This window comes from Megascapheus bottae, chromosome 15 (genome assembly GCF_031878675.1).
Source record: "Megascapheus bottae isolate mThoBot1 chromosome 15, mThoBot2.hap1, whole genome shotgun sequence".
Lineage (NCBI taxonomy): Eukaryota > Metazoa > Chordata > Mammalia > Rodentia > Geomyidae > Megascapheus > Megascapheus bottae.
Window position 1 is genome coordinate 56387904 of NC_143523.1, and position 19708 is coordinate 56407611.

At 51.2% G+C, this 19708-nt stretch overlaps 1 protein-coding gene across 1 annotated transcript in view; it reads left to right on the forward strand.

Moving 5' to 3' along the window:
* The first annotated feature begins 7764 nt into the window (after positions 1-7764).
* Positions 7765-19708, forward strand: part of Wdfy4 (WDFY family member 4) — a 248056-nt gene continuing 236112 nt past the window's right edge. Inside the window, exon 1 of the mRNA XM_090345544.1 lies at positions 7765-8516. Within this exon, the coding sequence (XP_090201670.1) occupies positions 7765-8516 (752 nt within the window). The remainder of the gene's footprint in view (positions 8517-19708) is intronic.

The window sequence follows — 19708 nt, forward strand, 5'->3', positions numbered from 1 at the left end:
CTTTTAGCCCACATGGGAAGTTTCTATGGATGGGCCCAGGGTCCACAATGACCTGTCTCTCTAACCATGCCATACACATCCACGACCATACTCATCCTTACTTCTTCCTGGGGCCATGGGGATGCTGTCTCCCCCACCAAGGTAGGGGGAACAAGTTTCTATGGCAACCCGCTTGCGGAACTGTCTCCCAGTCAGCTAAACTTGAGAGAAGCCAGCTATACTTGCCCAGTCATACCACAGGCAGCTTGAGGGGTGCCTCTGGACTCTGGAATGGAATTTGATGTCTGCCCCCCTCCCCGAGTGCCCTCCTTGTTTCTAGAGGCAGAGTTGCAGATGGCTCAGCTCAGGTCTTGGCTGGTTCTACCTCTATGGCTTGTTAACCCTGTCCTTTTGGGAAGCTAATGACCATCCTGACCCTCTGCTTCCTTATGCAGCCACCAGGGGGAGCCCCCTCACAGCTGTGCCAAGACTCACCCCCCCCCTCCCTCCCAGAAGGGTGGGAACAGAAATCACAGCAGTAAGCTGGTTGGCTAAGGAAAGCAGCTGACTCAGCCTTGTTTGGCTCAGTGCTGGCAGGCACTGTATATGCACGGGCTTCCGCTTGGCTCCCCATGGGCAGAGGGCCTGGCACAGTGTCTGTCTAGACACTTGCTGAGGCCTCTGCCCTGCATCTTCCTGGACACAGACTCTTTACTGCTGCTTAGGGCTGGCTGTTCAGAGTCCAGGACAGCAAGTGAATGGAACTAGTTCCCTCCAAAATTGTGCCCCAGGACCTCAGAAGTTGCCTGCATTTAGAGATTGGCTTTTGCCACAGTGACAAATTCAATGAGGCCATCTGACTGGTGTTCTTAGAGGAAAAGCTCAGGCCTGGCACTGGTGGCTCATGCCTGTACTCAGGCATGATCTGAGGATCAAAGTTTAAAGCCAGCCTGAGCAGGATAGTCTGTGAGGCTCCTATCTCCAATTAACCGCCCCCAAACCCACAAGTGAAGCTGTGGCTCAAGTGGCCGAGTGCCAGCCTTGAGTGAAAAAGCTAAGAGTGCCTAGGCCTTAGTTTAAGCCCCAGGGCTGGTGCACATTCACCAAAAAAAAAAAAAAAAAAAGAGTACAGCCTCAGACCTGGAGACAATATTGGCATATTTCAGATATGAAAGATTCGAACCCAGGATATATAAAGAACTCTCACAACTCTAACAATAAAACATATAGCCCAATTTACAAATGGGCAAAGAGGTTTTCAATAACCATGTTGTCAAAGAAGACACATACACACATAGCTACTCAATAAACAGGAAAAAGTGTTCAACATCATTCATTGATTATCAAATTCCCAATATCATGACACTTTTTTTTTGCTAGTCCTGGGACCTGAGCATTGTCCTTGAGCTTTTTCCTCAAGGCTAGTGCTCTATCACTTGAGTCACAATACCGTGTCTGGCTTTATTCTGTGTACAGGGAGGGTACCAGGGCTTTGTGCAAGCTAGGCAAGCACTCTACCACTAGTTCATACTCCTGGACCCAATATCATGACATTTTACATGGCCAGGTGACTACAGTGCAGGAGACATTTGCAAGTATCAATAAGGTTGTAGAGAAACTGGGATTTTCATGTATCATTAGTGGGGATGAAGAATGGTACAGAGACTGAAAAATAATAGTTTATTAAAAATTAAACAAATGCATGGGATAACCCAGCAAGACTGAACCAAAGCAGCCAGGATCAAGCCTGTAATTCTAGCAGCTTGGGAGGTAAAGATTAGAGGCCCTGGGTATGGAAGTTCATAGGAGTTGAGAGACAACATCACAACCTATAACTGCATGCCATGATATATACCTGTCCTCTCCAGAGATAGAAGGGAGAATAAGTAGGATGATCAAAGCTCAGGCTGGGCCTAGGCATAAAGCATTTTCCTTGAAAATAACCTATGCTAGCCTGGTACCAATGAATCATGCCTGTAATCTTAGCTACTCAGGAGGCTGAGATATGAGGATCACAGTTCAAAGCCAGTCTGGGCAGGAAAGTCTGTAAGACCCATACCCAGTTAACTACCAAAAGATCAGAAGTAGAGCTGTGGCTCAAGTGATAGAGCACTAGCCTCAAGGGAAAAAGCTAACGGACAGTGCCCTGGCCTTGAGTTCACATCCTAGGACCAGCACACACACACACACACACACACACACACACACACACACACACACACACACACGACAGGTTGTTAGGTACAGAACTCTCATCAGCAGGCTGAAGTGTCACTGAAGACAGGAAAGAGGGAAACTTAGGGGGGACTATAGCTCTAGAGATGTCCTAAAACTCTATCAATAGGCTGACAACTTTGAATCATGCAGGCATTATGGGTGGCTTTTATTATTTATCATTTACATGTCAGTTAGGCTGTGGAGATACATAAACAGAGGATCTGACCAGACAATTCCTTAGGCTTAGTTCTAGAATATGCCAACTTTGGGGCATATTCTAGGGCACTGACTGTGAAACCTACCCCATTTTTGTTGTTGTTTGGGCTGGTGCTGGGGCTTGAACTCAGGGCCTGGGTCAGTTTCAGGGAGACGTCCTGGGGAGGGGACCAAGCACACCAAAAGTGTGGGGAACAGACCAGGAAGTTCAGTGGAAGTGGGGTGCTGGCCAATGCTGGGACTAGTGTGCCTCACGTGGTCAAGAGCATAGCACAGGCCTCACCACAAACCCACACTGGCTCCGGCTTTCTGCTGCAAGGAAAGTGCTGACATCTTCTGGACTTGGCAAGAAGTGAGGCCCAGTGGCTCCCACAAACTCACCCCCACACCTTCCATTTGCCCCCAAATCCTGAAAATATCAGTTCAAACACAGTCAAACCAGATACTAGTGGTTCACACCTGTATCCTAGCTACTAAGGAAATAGAGGTTCGAGGATCGAGGTTCAAAGCCAGTCAGGGCAGGATAGTCCATGAGACTCTTACCTCCAGGTAGGCAGCAAAAATCGGAAGTGGGTGGGTGGCTCAGGTGGTAGAGTGCCAGCCTTAAGGGAAAAAGCTGAGCCAAGAGCAATAGGCCCCAAGTTCAAGTCCTAGTATCAGCATACAAACACAACAACAAACAACGAATACTAAGGTCAAGTCCCCTAAACATCCTCAGCTGAGAAAGTCAGACAACCGGAGAACAAGAGAGTAAAAGACTACCAAGGAGGGGGAGAAGTCACATCTCCCTGCTCTGGGCAACCCTTTCTCCCAGAGCTGTTCATGAAAAGCTAAAGCTGGTAAAGCATTTACAAATCAAACACTTCTTACAAATCAGGGCAACCAGAAGGAGTGAGGCACCATGTGAAATACAAAGTGGATGACCCTCAAAAACCAGGCCTGGCGCTGGTGTCCTAGCTACTCAGGAGGCTGAGAGCTGAGGATTGCAGTTCAAAGCTAGCTTGGGCGGAAAACAGTGAGACTCTTGGTCTCTAATTAATCAGCAAAAAGTTCCAAGTGGAGCTATGATTCAAACTGGTAGCACAGCAGCCTTGAGTGAAAAAGCCAGAGGATGATGCTCAGGCCCTGAGTTCAAGTTCTAGTATGAACATACAGACACAGGCACACAGACACAGACAGACAGACAGACAGACAGACAGACAGACAGACACACACACACACACGCACGCACGCACGCACGCGTGCGTACCCAGGGGTTGGAACCCAGCAAAGATGGGTGTTGGACTCAAAGTCCTAAGCCCAGGACTTAGAAAATACACAGATATTTGAAATGTACCCAAGATCATGTCAGCCCCAGTCTCCCCTAATAGTTCTGGGGCCTCAGCAGCCTCGGGGGCTCAGAGCCGGGGCGCAGCCTCACCACATGGTCAGCTCAATCCTTCCTTCCTGCCTGGGCTCTGGACACCTGTCCCTGCCCAGCCCAGAACCTTCTTGTGACTCCGACAGCCCACATCCTAGGCCCATCACAAAGGCTATGACACCGTTCTCCATTACAGCCCCAGCACTCTCTAAAGCCTGTGGCCCTTACACAGTGCAACTGTCCCCCACAGCCCTGAGCCACACAAGCCCGGCAGCCCGGACAACCTCAGCCACACTGGCGCCTATTTTCCTTGGCAAAGGCAGAATCGCAGCCTTGGGTCAGGGCTGAGTGCTGGGCCACCGGCCAGGACCCTGGAGCTGAAGAAAGGGCAGCTCCCAGATAATAGGTGCCAACGGCTATTCTCAGCTCCCACCATCCAGGTGACTCCTTTGGTGGTTCTGAGTGGTCTCATCTACCCCACTCCATCCCTGCCATGCAAAAGGCAATTAAAATTCTTACTGAAATATCGGGCTGCGAAGGTTCTCCTTTTGCTGGAAGCTGTGGTTGACATTCTGGAGCCAGCAATCTGTGCAGCTTTCTTCTGTATCCTTTTTCCCCCCCCCTATAAAGAAGCAACCGCATCCTCAGGCAGACACACTAATTCCTGGTCTCCAGTAACAGGAGACAAGCATCTATAGAAAAGAAATATATTTAGAATGCCCTTTATCTGTTGTTCGCTTGGATTTCAAACAGCAAGGCTGCTGGAGTGAGTCCCTGGGGAGATCAAGCCCAGGGATCTCAGGGTGGCCTTGGGGAAGTCACGGGGCCTCCTGGGTATCAGTTCCTCAAATTGATAAAATGGGAACAGCAATGACAACCACCTCTCAGAGGGACCAGGTGACCAGGAGTCAGGAGGAAGGAAGGAAGGAAGGAAGGAGGGAAGGAAGGAAGGAACTAAAGGGGAGAAAAGAAAAGAAGGGAGGGAGGAAGGAAGAGGCTTTGTAAATAGTAAAGTCCTGGGCGCAGATCAGCTACTAGATGTGATTTAATTATTGTAATACCAGTCCTGGGATGAACTCAAAAACCTTCTCGCTTTCACTTGGCTTTTTCCACTCAAGACTAGCATTCTGCCCCTTGAGCCGCACCTTCACTTTTGGGTTTTTGGTGGTTAATTGGGAATCAGACTCTCACAGACATTTCTGCTCACGCTGGCTTTGAACCACCATCCTATGTGGCTAGGATGACAGGTGTGAGCCACAGGCACCAGGCATTGATTTGGCTTTTCCAGTGATCTATGTTGCCAAGCGGTGTGAAGAACACCGCCTTGCAGGGTGGCACCCTGTGTGTGCTGGGGCCTCATGGGGAGTGTGCAGTACTGTAGTGTACCGTGGCTCTGGGAAGAGCAAGGACTTGAGCCAGCCTGACACCCGACCCAGCACCCCGGCTGCAGGGGGCTAGGCTCCCCTATTCTACTTCCCAAAGCAACATTTAAATTTGCAGGAAATGGAGAGAAATCTGTCCTGAACTTGCCAAGTGAAGGCTCCACACCCACCACCATCTGACCGCCTGAGGAGTGTGTGTGTGTGTGTGTGTGTGTGTGTGTGTGTGTGTGTGGTGTGTATCAGGTGGCAGCTACAATGTCACCTGCTTAAAAACATCTGGTGTTTCCATGGGCAGGGAACCTGCCCAGAAGGTTCTTTCTGATCCCGGCAAGCCACCCGTTCTCCTGTCCCCCTCCTCTCTCTTTCCTTCTTTCTTTCTTTCTTTCTTTCCTTCCTTCCTTCCTTCCTTCCTTCCTTCCTTCCTTCCTTCATTCCTTCCTTCCTTCCTTCCTTCCTTCCTTCCTTCCTCCTTTCCTCCCTTCTTTTCCTTCTTTCCTCCCCCTCCTTTCTTCCTTTCATTCAATTAAACACGTCAGTTTATGAGTACAATGAATGGGTAATGTCACCCCTTTCACCATTGGTCTGTTTTTTATTTTTTTTGTCAGTTTTTAAACGTTTTATGTTGTACATAGAGGTTTCAACATGTCAGTCTATGGATATACTGTTTGTTTTTGTGCCAGTCCTGGGGCTAGAACTCAGGACCTGGGTGCTATCCCTGAGGCCCTCTCCCTTGTCTGGTAACTAGACTTTTCTACTTGGCTGGCATTGAACCTTGATCCTCCGATCTCAATCTCCTGAGTCACTAGGATTACAGGTGTGAGCCATTAATGTCCCAGACTATATATCATATACATTACATACACATATTACATACACATACATATGGAAATACAAAGTTTTAATGAAACACTTAGAACATGACTCTAGATAATGAAACATTAGCAAATGGAAGTCAGGAACAGATGAAAACCTATCTGTTTTCCAAGCCCTTGATTTGGGCCACTGAGAGCCACATGAGCAGGCTGAGCCGGTGTCACCGAAGGACCTGGGTGGGGCTGGATTCTCACCAGACTCATTGGCTGGAGTAGGAAATAGGTAGGGGCTAGATTAGATGCTGGGGTGCTGGGACCCAGGAGGAGGGGGAGATGGGTTCCCAAACCATTGTGCAGCTAGGAGAGGAAGAGAAACAAGGCAATGCCCTCCAACCACTCACCCCAGCCTCTCCAAAACCCACCTTTTAGCTGGGCACTGGTGGTTCTCGCCTGTAATCCTAGCTACTCTGGAGACTGAGATCTGAGGGTCAAGGTTCAAGCCAGCCAGGGTGAGAAAGTCTGTGCGACTTTCATCTTCAATTAACCACCGAAAAAAGCCAGAAGCGGAGCTGGGGCTCAAGCGGAGGTGGGGCTCAAGTGGTAGAGCTCTAGCTTTGAGCACAAAAGCTCAGGGACAGCGCCCAGGACCTGAGTTCAAGCCCTGGGACTGGCACGAAAACCATCCAACCAAACTCCAACCAAACGCCAAGCCCCCTTTGTTTCTGGGCAGGTTCAGGAGCCGGTTTGGGCATAGGATGGCGGGGGAGGGGGGGGGACAGGTTGGCCTATGCGCACTGCTTAGCTGGGAGTGGTGATGGGGATGGTGGGGTGCTGGGGGTGGGAGGAGGAGAGTGGAGGAGCCTGCGCCTGTCTGAGATGACTCAGCCCGAGCAGCCCAGAGGTTCTGGCCATGGGGCCGAGCCCAGCCCTCCTGGACGCAGCTCACACCCCTGGGCCCCACATCCTCTGCTCCCCGTTATGGGAAAGGACTGGAGGGGCCCAGCGGGGGCCCCCAAGCCGCACAGCGCCATGTGACTGAGGGGTCCGAGACCCCGTCTTCCAAGCATGGACGCACAGCCCTGTTGGTTCTTTAGCAGGCCCTCGGCCTCTCATTCCTGCCCCGGGGGAGGTGGAGGGGAGGAGCCCAGACCCCGGGGCTGCTCAGCCCGCCCGGGCTGCTCACCTGGGCCGGGGTGGGGACGAGTCCCTCGCCCTCTGTCGGGTCCTCTCGTCTTCCTTCCCCGGGGCCCTCACCCCGCGGGCCGGCCGGGGCTCCGGCCGGGGCTCCAGCCGGGGTCCCCGAGTGACCGTCGGGTGGGCAGGGCCCGGGGCGCGGGGCCGGCGGAGCATGGTCCCCGCTCCTTCAGGACACGGATGCGCGAGGGACGGCTGCCCGGCGGCCGGGGACGGGCACGGGCGCGGGGACTGGGAAGGGCGCGGGGACCGGGAAGGGCGCGGGGACGGGCACGGGGACCGACCCGGGCGCGGGGACCGGGAACGGCGCGGGGACCGGCACGGGGACCGACCCAGGCGCGGGGACCGGGAACGGCGCGGGGACCGGCAGGGCGAGGGCCCGCGGCGAGCTGACCTTGGCGGAAGCCCTGCGCGCCGCGGCCGCCCAGACCGCCTGGCTGTGCCCGGCGCCGCGCGCCCTCTGGCGGCCTCGGGGGGCGCTGCGGCCTGAGCTCAGGACCCGGCCTGCCAAAAGTTCTTGGGGAGCCCGGGGGTCCTCAGGAGTGCCCGGGGTCAGCGGGGATCAGCGGGGCTGCGGGGTCAGCGGGGCTGCGGGGTCAGCGGGATGCGGGGTCAGCGGGATGCGGGGTCAGCGGGGCTGCGGGGATCAGCGGGGCTGTGGGGTCAGCGGGCTGCGGGGTCAGCGGGGCTGCGGGGTCAGCGGGGATCAGCGGGGCTGTGGGGTCAGCGGGATGCAGGGTCAGCGGGGCTGCGGGGTCAGCGGGGCTGTGGGGTCAGCGGGATGCGGGGTCAGCGGGATGCGGGGTCAGCGGGGCTGCGGGGATCAGCGGGGTGCGGGGTCAGCGGGGATCAGCGGGGCTGTGGGGTCAGCGGGATGCGGGGTCAGCGGGGCTGCGGGGTCAGCGGGATGCGGGGTCAGCGGGGCTGCGGGGATCAGCGGGGCTGTGGGGTCAGCGGGATGCGGGGTCAGCGGGATGCGGGGTCAGCGGGATGCAGGGTCAGCGGGGTGCGGGGTCAGCGGGGCTGCGGGGATCAGCCGGGTGCGGGGTCAGCCGGGCTGTGGGGTCAGCGGGATGCGGGGTCAGCGGGGCTGCGGGGATCAGCGGGGGTGGCCAGGGTCAGTGGAGATCCCTGGGGTCAGGCTGGGCCACTGAGGCTGGGCCGTGTCTCCACGGGGTCCTCCGGCCTGGCAGGCGGTGGGGCAGGGCGTGGAGCCGGAGGAGGAGGCCAGACCGCGGAGGAGGAGGAGGACAAGAAGGACGACGACAACAACAGCAACAAGGTGGACACTTTAATCAACATGACACACAAAAAAATCAGCCCCCAGGTGACCACCATGGGGTGCAGCCCTGGCAGGTGCCCTTCCTGGAGCTGGCATGTGCACCCTGACAGGTGGGCTCTGGGGAGCCAGTGGCCAGGCCTCAGCTGCCCCTGGGGTCCTTTCTGGAGGTCTCTGGATGACTGGGTGAGGACCTGCACTTCTGGCCAGGGTCTAGAAGCTGTCACCAGCAGGGAAGTAGTCACCTGGGAAAAGGTTTGGGGTCTGGTGGCCTTCAGCTTCCTCTGGCTGATCACAGGGTCAGCGAGCCATGGAGTCCACCCCACAGGCCTCCCAGAATCAGTATTCAGACAGTATTCAACTGAGGGCTTCCAGCTCTGAGCTGTGCATCCCCCCTACTATCTCGGCCCCTCACTGGGGCTTGAACTCAGGGCCCCCTACTCTTGTTTGGCTTTTTCATTCAATACTGGCTTGGAGCCCCACCTCTACTTCTGGATTCTGGTTGGTTTATTGGAAACCACAGTCGCACAGACTTTTCTTCCCCAGGCTGGCTTCTTCAAACTCCAATCTCAGCCCCCTGAGTAGCTAGGATTGAAGATGTGAGCCAACTCACTGGTGCCAGGCCTGCAAACACTCTTGCAACTGCAGGAGGCCATCAGGACGCCTTGACCACAGCCTTTCTGTAACACAAACCTTTCCCAGATGCTGTTTGTTTCTGGGGTTTGAGAACCACATGTGTGTGGAGGGGAGCTCCCCAAATGCAGTGAGATTCTATTACATTTCGGCCGAGAGAAGCTGGTGTGCTGCTCCTGGGGAGGGGCAGGGGAGGGAGAAACTCAATGCAAGAACAGCACACATCTGGGAAAACAGCTGTTGGGTGAAAGATTGGCACCAGGAACTGTTATGGAAGATCAGTACCCACTGATGAGGCTTAGAGGTGGCAGAGGCTAAAATAATGGTCCGAGTCTCCTTGCTGGTAGAAGCTTTGCCAGGGTCCTGCAGCAGCAGCAGAGCCTGGAAACCATGTTTATAGGCTGGCCAGATGTCTGCTGACATGCAGAGTCATTGCACGTTCTCTGCATCGCAGGTGCACTTCCGTTTAGGAGCTCCCACTGACGTCCATTTCATTTCATTTATTTATTTTTTTTCTGTTCGTTCTGGGGCTTGAACTCAGGGACTGAGCCTTGTCCCTTGGTTTTTTTTTTCTTTTCTTTTTCTCTTTCTGCTCAAGACTGGTGCTATACCACTTGAGTCACGAAAGCCTTTTGCTGAAAGTTATAAGACCTCACAAACTTTCCTGCCCTGTCTGGCTTTGAACTTCAGCCCTCAGCCCTCAGACCTCAGCCTCTGAAATAGCTAAGATTACAGCCATAAGACCACCAGCATCAGGCCCATTTCACTGATTTTTTTTTTCTGCCTGAGGCTGCTGTTTTGGCTCAGACACAGTGAGTGCAAGTACAAGTATGTCAACTAAGAACTCCTGAAATAAGACTTGTGATTGGTTTATATTCATCAGGAAGAGCCAGTCTAAATACTCCAGGAAAGAAAAGTCAGGCTGGGACAGGTAAAGACTCAATCACACAGGCTCAATTAGAGCGAGGCTTTTCCTGGGAGCTGGGTGCTCAATGCCTGTAATCCTAGCTATTTAGGAGATGTGAGATCTGAAGACTGAGGATCTAAGCCAGCCTGAGCAATAAAATCCATGAGACTCTTTTCTCCAATTAATCACCAAAAAGCCAGAAGTGGAGCTGTTGTTTAAGTGACAAAGCACAGGACCCAGACCCTGAGTTCAAGCCCTAGTGTTGCGTGCACCCGCGCGTGCACACACACACACGCACAGACCCAGAAGTAAAACTAGGGAAAAATTTCAGTTTTCAAAGTTTGCCTGTAGACAAGCATGCATTTTAACTTCTTGCTGGGTTATAGAGAAGCCTCTGCCTGTGAGCAAGTGCCAGCTTTGCCCCAGGCCTCTCAGCTTCTTTGTCATTGACAAAGATTTGCTTTATGGATATGATTCCTCCCTAAATGATTTTAAAATAAATTCTAACATAAAATGCAATCATATTCTAGTGGTCACTTGCTTGTTTGCATTTGGCTAGTTCTTCTTTCATATGGTTCTGGTTTCCTTGTGATTATCAGCAAAGAGAAGTTGGGTGTTGCTTTCAGTGTGTAAACAGAGTCAATGCTGGGGCCTAGGATTGCCCCCTTCCCCCACTTTTTTTCCCCAGTACTGAGAACCCATGCAGAAGCCAATGACTCAGGCTGTAATTGGCAAACATGGCCACAAGATGGTGCCACGGCCCCACTACTTAGAGCTTGTTTTCCTGTTTTTGTTTTTCCCCATTAGGGCTTTGACATGAGTATGAGGAGACCCTTTCCAGCAGGAGAGGCTTTGCCTAAAAGTAGACCCGGGGGAGTCAAACGTCATCTAGATGACATTTGAAGGAGATAGCAACTCCTCGTCCCTTATAGCCTCAGCCCTGAATTCCACAGATCTTAGACTCCCATTGGTGGGTGGGCCTGCCCTGCTTCTCCACATCTCCTTGTGTCTCCATCTAGCCCAGCCTGGCACTAAACTCTTTTCCTGCCTGAGGGTCTTTGCTCTGCTTCTGTTACTTGGTGAAGTGCTCCACAGACACTCCTTCAACAAATGCCATTCATTCAATGAGCAAATACAGCTTTGAATCCTTATTATGTTTCTCAGAGTGGAGGATCACAAAGCCAGGGGGGCTAAGGGTATTTTTCATTATAGGGAGAAATCAAATTATTCTAGCAAAACCTTTCAGAAGGTTTCTTTCTTTCTTTTTGTTGGTTATGGGGCTTGAACTCGGGGCCTGGTGCTGTCCCTGAGCACTTTCACTCAAGGCCAGGACTTTACCACTTTGAGCCACTGTGTTACTTCTGGTTTTCTGGTGGTTAACTGGAGATGAGTCTCCAGTTTTCAGATCTAATTGAACCTAATTTCCCCTAGACGTGGAAACAGAGTCTGTGCTCATAAGAACCATACCCGTAATCTCAGTCCTGTGCCTGTGACCCAATTCCAGGACCCTTGGATCGAGTCACTCTCTTTTTATTATTTCGAGGTTACATGAGAGACAAGCCCCAGGTCCATTTGTTTGGGGGGTTCAGGGAAGGGTAAGCCCGCATATTTAAGGGACAGAACATCACCCACATACTCCTCACAACATTTGGGCTGGGTGTTCCGCTCTTCCTGGACAGTGTGGCTCTTGGAGGGCGGGGGCAGACACAGGCATTGCATCCCAGGTCTGTGCGCCTGTGCGCCCAGCAGGTGGCTCACTCTGGGCCAGGGAGTGGCCTGGAGCATCCAGGTCATCATAATAGGCTTTGGGGTGAGGAGCTGGGCAGATGTTTCTGTGGTCAGCAGTGTCGGACAGGGAGACTTTCCTGGGTTTGCTGCCCCTGGGCCAGGGAGCTGTTGCCACCATTGGCCTGGAACTTAGCAAAGGTTTCAATGAATGGGACCTAAAACTAGTGTTTCAAGAAATCAAGGGTTGAGTCAAATGCCTGTGGCTCACACCTGCAATCCTAGCAACTCAGGTGGCTGAGATCAAAGGGTGGTAGTTCAAATCCTGCTCTGGCAAGAAAGTCAGTGAGACTCTGATCTCCAGTTAACCAGCAAAAAAGCTGAAGGTGTGACTCAAGTGGTAGAGCATCAGCCTTGAGCAAAAATACCAAGCAACAGGAAGAACAAGGCCCCAAGTTCAAGCCCCAGTGTGGCACGCACGCACGCACACACACACACACACACACAATTTGAAGCAACTTTATTAAAAGGAAGCCCTGTCAATACCAAGCCATTCCCTGAGAATAGATTCACAAAGGAGTCCATAAAATGATGAGTGTGAACGCATTCTGCAGCAAAGGCAGTGGACATTTGTGGGCAACGCAGTCACTTCCCCCATCTGGAAAGCGATTATTCCCACATCTCCTAGTTTCTGCAGAAGTTCCTAGGTGCTGAGTCAATTATAATGACTCTGCCCAGAAACCTTCCCCCAGAACTTGAAGTGAACCTGTGTTGAGGTTTGAGAATTCAAATGTACTCCCTGCACTGGTGCCTGGGTGGTGTGCACAGATAGCAGAAGTGGCTTTGTCTGTCTGATTTTCCCTCTGTTTTAGCAACTGGTTTTCTGGGGTCAGGGCAGGCCCTGAATGGTACCCAGGGACACTGATGTTTGGGTCAGTGTCTGGCAGCTGGTGGTGCCAGCTTACTTCTCCTGGGCCCATGGATCTTCAAAGCCAGGCCAACCTGAATGTCACAGCTGCCCGAGGAGGCAGGCAGGCAGGCATGGCAGGCTCAACTTTGGCTGTACAGGAAAAGTGTGGCAGAGAGGGCAAACCTCCATCAAAGCAGGAGATGGGCAGGAACGCACACATCACAATGAAACCCATCGATACGTACAATGAATCTGTGTTAATAAGCACAATCAAGAAGAAAATCAGCACTCCAAGTTCAATGCCCAGGGTTCTGGCTTGCTTCAGTCCCTTTGGCAGGACATTGGTGGCTCAGGCTTGTGATCCTAGCTACGCAGGAGGCAGAATGTTGAAGATTGTGCTTTCAAAGCCGGCCCAGGCAGGAAGGTGTGTATAACTCTTATCTTTATCTAGCCACCAAAAAGCTGCAAGTGGAGCTGTGGCTCAAGCGGCATAGCACCAATTTTTAGTAAAAATGTGAAGTGGCAACAGCCAGGCCCTGAGTTCAAGTACTGGTATACACACACCCACACCCACACACACACACACACACACACACACACACATCTTGATACCTCCACCCCTCAAGTTGTGAGGTTCTCCAAGCTGGCCTTAGCCAGGCCTGGTGCTTCTGGTGGCAAGTTTAGACTCTTGTGGCTAGGGTGTGTCTGGGATCCACGCCTGAGTGGAGGCCCACAGGGACCCTGGGCTAGTTGGTGAAGGGGCTGCTGGGGCATGGAGGGGCATGGAGGGGCCCAACTGCAGCACACTGGCTTCCCTTCTCATCAAAAGCTGTGGCAGCCAGGCACCAGTGCTCGCGCCTGTAATCTTTACAACCCAGGAGGCTGGGAGGTGAGGATCATCTCCAGTTAACCAGGGAAAGGTGGAAGTGGTACTGTGGCTTAAGTGGTAGAGTACTAGCCTTGAATACAAGGACAATGCACAGGCCCTAAGTTAAAGCCCCAGGGCCCCCTCCCCCACCTTCCCCCACACAAAGACTTGTTGTTCTGTGTTGTGTCAATAGGAGGCCTCAGGCATGAGCTTGGTGCCTTCCCAGAGAGGATAATGGCCCAGAACAGGCCCATCTGTTCTCCTTCTTAACTATCTTCCCAGGAGCCTGGAGGGAAGTTCTTCGGCAGAGAGGTGTCCGACCTTGAGCAAGCTCATACATCTAAGCACGGAAGCTGCCATGTCTTGCTTTCTGCTCCACCACCCACTCTGGGCCACTCCCAGGGCACCTGCTAACCTCACCCAGTGCTTCTGTCCCCATGGAACCCTGAGCCCAGAGAAGGATGCCAGTGGTCCCTCCACTCACTTCTGGGCACTATGTCATTGTCCATAGCCTTTGTCTCCCTGCCTCCAACCTCTTGCTTTTCTTTCCCCCTCCATATTGGGGCTTGAACTTAAACTCGCTCTCAGCCGGGGCTCTACCCCTTGAACCATGACTCAAGTCCTGCCTTTTGTTGGTTAATTAGAAATAAGAGTCTCATGGACTTTTTGGCTGGCTAGGATCTGGAATCGTCAGATCTCAGCCTCTTAAGTGGCTGACCTCTTAAGTGAGTGACCATCAGCAGCCCCAAACTTAAGGTAAATCATAAGACTAATAACCATTTGGTAAGTAGATAAGAAAAGACTGAAATGTCTTCTTCACCAAGATCCATATTAGCAGTGAGTATATTAGTGATTTTTAAAAATATTGTTTCTCATTCCTTCCATTGTTGCATAAAGTGCAAACAACATGCTTTCATATTAAAGTCAATAAAATGCTCATTTTAAAATCGCCAATGCCTATAATTCTCAATACTTAGGAGGCTGAGATCTTAGGAGTGCAGTTTGAAGCTAGTTTGGGCAGGGAAGTCTGAGAGACTTTTACTTCCAATTAACCACCAAAAAGCCAGTAGTGAAGACGTGGCTCAAGTGGTAAGAGCACCAGCCTTGAACAAAGAGCTCAAGGACAGTGTCTAAGCCAAGTTCAAGTCCCAAGACTAGCACACACACACACACACACACATCCCTAACTCCTTTGTATACCATAGTTTTTTCTTATGTGAAGTCTTGGTTTCCTTGGTTTCATTTTTCGGTGGCCAGCCATGATCTAAAGGCTTTAAGAGGAAAAATTCTAGAGATAACCTTGTTCCAGGTTGCATGCTGCCCTGAGCAGCGTGGTGAGTTTCCACGGTCCTGTTTCGTCATGCCCTGGATGGGAGTCTCTCCATCCTTCCAGTCCATTTTGTGGGTACCTCCTGCTCCGTAGTCACGTGGTGGTCTCTTGGCTAGCAGATCCACCATCATTGAGGATTCACAGTACTAGCCCTCAGTTCAGCCACGCTTTACTTTGTCATGGCCCCAAAGCCCAAGAATGGTGACCGTGAGACTGGTATCTCCAGTTAGCCAGCAAAAACCTGAAAGTGGAGCTGTGGCTCAAGTAATAGAGCATCAACATCGAGCAAAAAAGAGCTAAGGGACAATGCCCCAGGGCCTGCAGTATTGGTACACATGCACAAAGCAGTTGAAAATGTGTTCAATATGTTCAATGACCAAACATTGTAGCCCACCCTGGCTTACTCTGGACATGCTCAGAACATCTGTGTTAGCCTATAGTTGGATAAAACCACCAACTTCAAAGCCTATTTTGCCATTCAGTATTGAGTATCTCATGACATTAATTGCATATCTGTATCTTCTACCCACTGACATCAGGCATTCTGGAATCTGGTGGTTTTCCTTCATGATTATTCAAGCTGCCTGTTGGCCAGGAAGGTCAGCACAATGTTTACCTTGGGAAAAGACTAGAATCCAAATTTGTAGTCTTGTTCCTAAGAAATGAATATTTCTTTTGCTCCAGTGAAAAGTGGAAGAGTTCCAAACCAAAATATATAAATCCAGAGCCATCTGCTCATTGTATTGAGGTAGAAGCTCCAGAGTACACTGTTTGGAATTTTTGCTTTATGCAGGAAGTCTTAAAGAAGAGATGAAAAGGAAAGAGGACACCATTCCTCCATACTTACGCATGCCTTTGCTGTAGATAGCATCCTCCTTTCTTTCCTGTAGACCCAAGCATCCATCTGTAGCTTTTCTCTTCTGCCTCAAAAAATGTCCTTTGGAGTTTCTTGTAGTGAAAGCCAGTTGGAGATGAGTGACCTCGGTTTTCATTGATCTGAAATCATGATTTCATCCTTTGTTTTTTTTTTTTTTCCCAGGACATCCACTGTCTTGAGTTATGAATTGACAGTGTTTATTATTATCTTTCGCATGTTACAAATGGCTTGCTATGGTCTCATGACTTACATTGTTTCTGATAAGATATCAGTTGTATTTGTGCCTGTGAGTGTGTGTGGGTATGTGTGTGTGTATATTAGTCCTGAGGCTTGAACTCATGGACTGAGTGCTGTCCCTGAGTTCTTCAGCTCAAGCTATTGCCCTACCACTTGAGCCACAGTGCCATTTCTGATTTTTTTAGAGGTTAATTAGAGATAAGAGTCTCGTGGGACTTTTGTGCCCAGGCTGGCTTTGAACCATGATCCTCAGATCTCAGCCTCTTGAGTAGCTAGGATTATAGTTGTGACCCATTAAGGCCTGGCTCCCTGAGCTTTTATGCTCTATCATTTGAGCCATTGCTCCACTTTTAGCTTTTTGGTGGTTAATCAGAGCTAAAAGCGGTCTCATGTACTTTCTTGCTTGGTTGGTCTGGCATTGAACTTTGAGCCTCAGATCTCAGCCTCCTGAGTAGCAAGGATTATAGGCATGAGCCACTGGTTGCTGGTTCGTAAATTGTATTTTTTGTTCCCTATATATAATATTTCTTTTTCAAAACAATCCTTTAGTTTTGATTTTCAGCCTTGATATGTCCTGCCCTACATGGGTATTTTAGATTTTTCTTCTCATCTTGTAGAAGCTCCAACCTGGGTTCATAGTCCAGGTCCTCAGCTGGGCAATCTCTATTTTTGTCAGCCCTGGGGCTTGAACTCAGGGCCTAGGCATTCTTCCTGAATTTCTTTTGCTCAAGGCTAGCACTTTACCACTTAAGCCACAGCACCACTTACAGCTTTCTTGGTATATGTAGTACTGAGGAATCAAACCCAGGGCTTCATGCATGCTAGGCAAGCACTCTACCACTAGGCCATACCCACAGCCCCACATCACAGTTTTTACTGGTATCTACTAACAGTTGTGCATCGAGGAACTGAAGTTTTTCTCCTAAACACAGTGTTCATCTTTACAGTGATCTTGGAACCCATTGCTTCTGTGACAGGTCATGCTACTGGCACCTCTCACTTCCAATCATTCATACGAGATCTGTTGGTCCAGGGCAAAAGAAACAGGCCCTGTGCTGCCCTGAGCATCCATAGGCAGCTGTTAACGCTATCAGCGCCCTTGCCTGAGTGGCGGCAGGAGTGGTATTTTCTCATTATTGACAGTTGCATCCCTGACGCCTCCCGTTGGTGACTCAAGTTTGACCTGATGGTCAAAGAGAGAGGAATCTGAATGAGAACCTCTGAGCCTGGTGGAGGGGGCTCATGTGATGTCCAGGAATGTACTTGAGCCATGATCCCTAACTTCCACTCTTAACCTTATTGGTCTAGAGCCTCAGAAAGCGTAGGCTGACACTGCAGGTCCCACAATAATGGACATTTGTGACCATCAGATACAGACTTCAGGTCTCTTGGGCTGAACTTTCTCTTTTTGTCCTTGGTCTCCCCCGGCACTGGGTGACATGGGTGGGAGGGATGGGGGAGGGATGTGTGCACCGTCCCAGGGGCCTTTTGGCAAAGTCAAGCCGTTCTGCCAGCCACCAGTCATGCAGCTCTGCTAGGAGCGGGGGTGGGCAGAGCCAGGCATCTGGCGACACCTCACTTCTGCTTTCTCCAGGAAGTGAGCAGAGACCCAGCTCCATGACTGATTCATAGCGAAACACTGTCAATGGCGGACACGCAGGGGTGGGTCTCTTTCCACGGGCGCCCCAGGGGCTGTGGCCAGCAAGGAGGTGGCCCCATCATTTGACTCCTGACTGCCACTTCTCCAGGTAGGTGGCTTGCTTTGTTCTTGGCCAAAGTGGGCCTGGGAGGGCGGGTTAAGCACTGGTCAGGGTGGGGCCTGCTGGCGGGGGGGGGCCGTGGAAGATCCTGTGTGGGGCCCCAGGTGCCGGGCTGTGTCTGTGGATGTGAGGGGGCCAGGCAGCAGGAAGTGTGTGGTCTCATCTGCTCTGTGCCCAGGGTGGGCTGGAGGTTTTGTTCCTATGGAGCCTTTCTCGTGGCTCTGCTGAGAATTATGGCCTGACAGTCTGGGGAAAGCTGGACTTGGCTGTCCCAGCTATGCATGTGACTCTGCCTTGACCCAGCCCCCAGGCAGCCCTCCAAGAGCACAGCCTAGCTGGGTCCTTCCCAAGTGACCATCAGAAGAGTTGGCCAGCGTGCCCTGTCCTCACTGGGCTGGGGGTCTGGTGAGTAGGTGCTGTTTTGAGCCTTAGTTCCTTCAACGGAATGACCACGTCCAACTTTTTTTTTTTTTGCACCAGTCTTGGGCTTGGGCTCAGGGCTTGAGCACTGTCCTTGGGCTTTCTCAAGGCTAGCACTCTACCACTTGAGCCTCAGCACCACTTCTGGCTTTTTGCTATGTATGTGGTACCGAGGAATTGAACCCGAGTCTTTGTGCATGCTCAGCAAGCACTTTAACCACTAGGCCAAACTCCCGGCCCCTCAACTTTTGAAAGATGGGTATTTTCTGAATAAGCAGAAGCACCTGTCTCATGGAGGATGGGCTCTTCTCTTTTCTCCCCACATTGAATCTTGTAGAACAGGGAACTAATCCTTTTCTCAACGCTTTGGCAGAACTACCTAGAGGTTATGTGTGCTGTCTTTTCTGTGAAACACTTTGATTTCAGCCTCATTTTCTGCATTTGGTTTACTTATTTATTTGTGCTGATACTGGGGCTTGAACTCGGGGCTTGGACGCTGTCCTCTTGAGTAGGATGACAGGAATGGCCCACCAATGCCCAGCTTTGCTTGTCTGTTTGCTTGTTTGCTTGATTGTGCTGGTACTGGGCTTGAACTCGTGACTTGCACACTCAGTTAGCTTTTTTTTTTTGTTCAAGCCTCGTGTTCTGTCACTTGGGCCATACTTCCAACTTAGGACTTTTTGGTGGTTAATTGAGATAAAAGTCTCTTGGGTTATTCTGCCTGTAGTCCTCAGCACTGGCACCAGTGCATCCATTCAAATGTTCAAATATTTATTAAAGATGTACTATTCAGCAGACACTTTGTAGAAAAAGACATAACTTGTGGGGCAGGGATGGGAGGGAGAAACTGGGGGGAAGCGAAGGAAGGGATAGCATTGTCCAAAGAAAGTAAAATATTGCCTGACTTACGGATGGTACCTTTCTGCATAACATCTTCATAATAACAACAAGCTATCGTCAAAGTATTTATTAAGTTAGGTGCTGGTGGCTCACGTCTATAATTCCAGCTACTCAGAAACCTGAGGATCATGGTTCAAAGCCAGCCCAGGCACTAAAGTCTCTGAGACTCTCATCTCCAATTAATCACCAGAAAACTGGAAGGGGCTCTGTGGCCCAACTAGAGTGCTAGTCTTGAGCTGAAGAGGTCAGGGACAACACCCAGGCTCAGAGTTCAAGGCCCATGACTGACCCCCCCCACCCTAAAAAAATTTATTAAGAGGTCACTTTCTTCTTTGCCAGGAGCTCACTGCCAATGGGCAGTGGTCTGTGCTGTGGGGTGAGGTAAATGTGAGGACAGCTGGTGGGGAGACAGGAAAAGCTGGAGCAGGCTAGGAAGAGATCTAAGAAGAGGCCGGCACCCTGGGACTTCTCAGGAGACTCTAAGGTCTGAGGAAGGAGGCCTGGAGACAGGAGTGGCAAAGTGGGTAAGGGGAGAGTTGGGGATAAGCAAGAGTTAAGGAGGAGGGTCAGGCCCAGAATGCCTTCTTCCTGCCTGCCCATGTCCTGGAATGAACGTCATGAACCTGGAACATGGCCAGTTGAGGGTGGAGAGCAATGAGGGGCCATGGATGAGTGGCAGAATGTGAAAATTACGTAAACCCT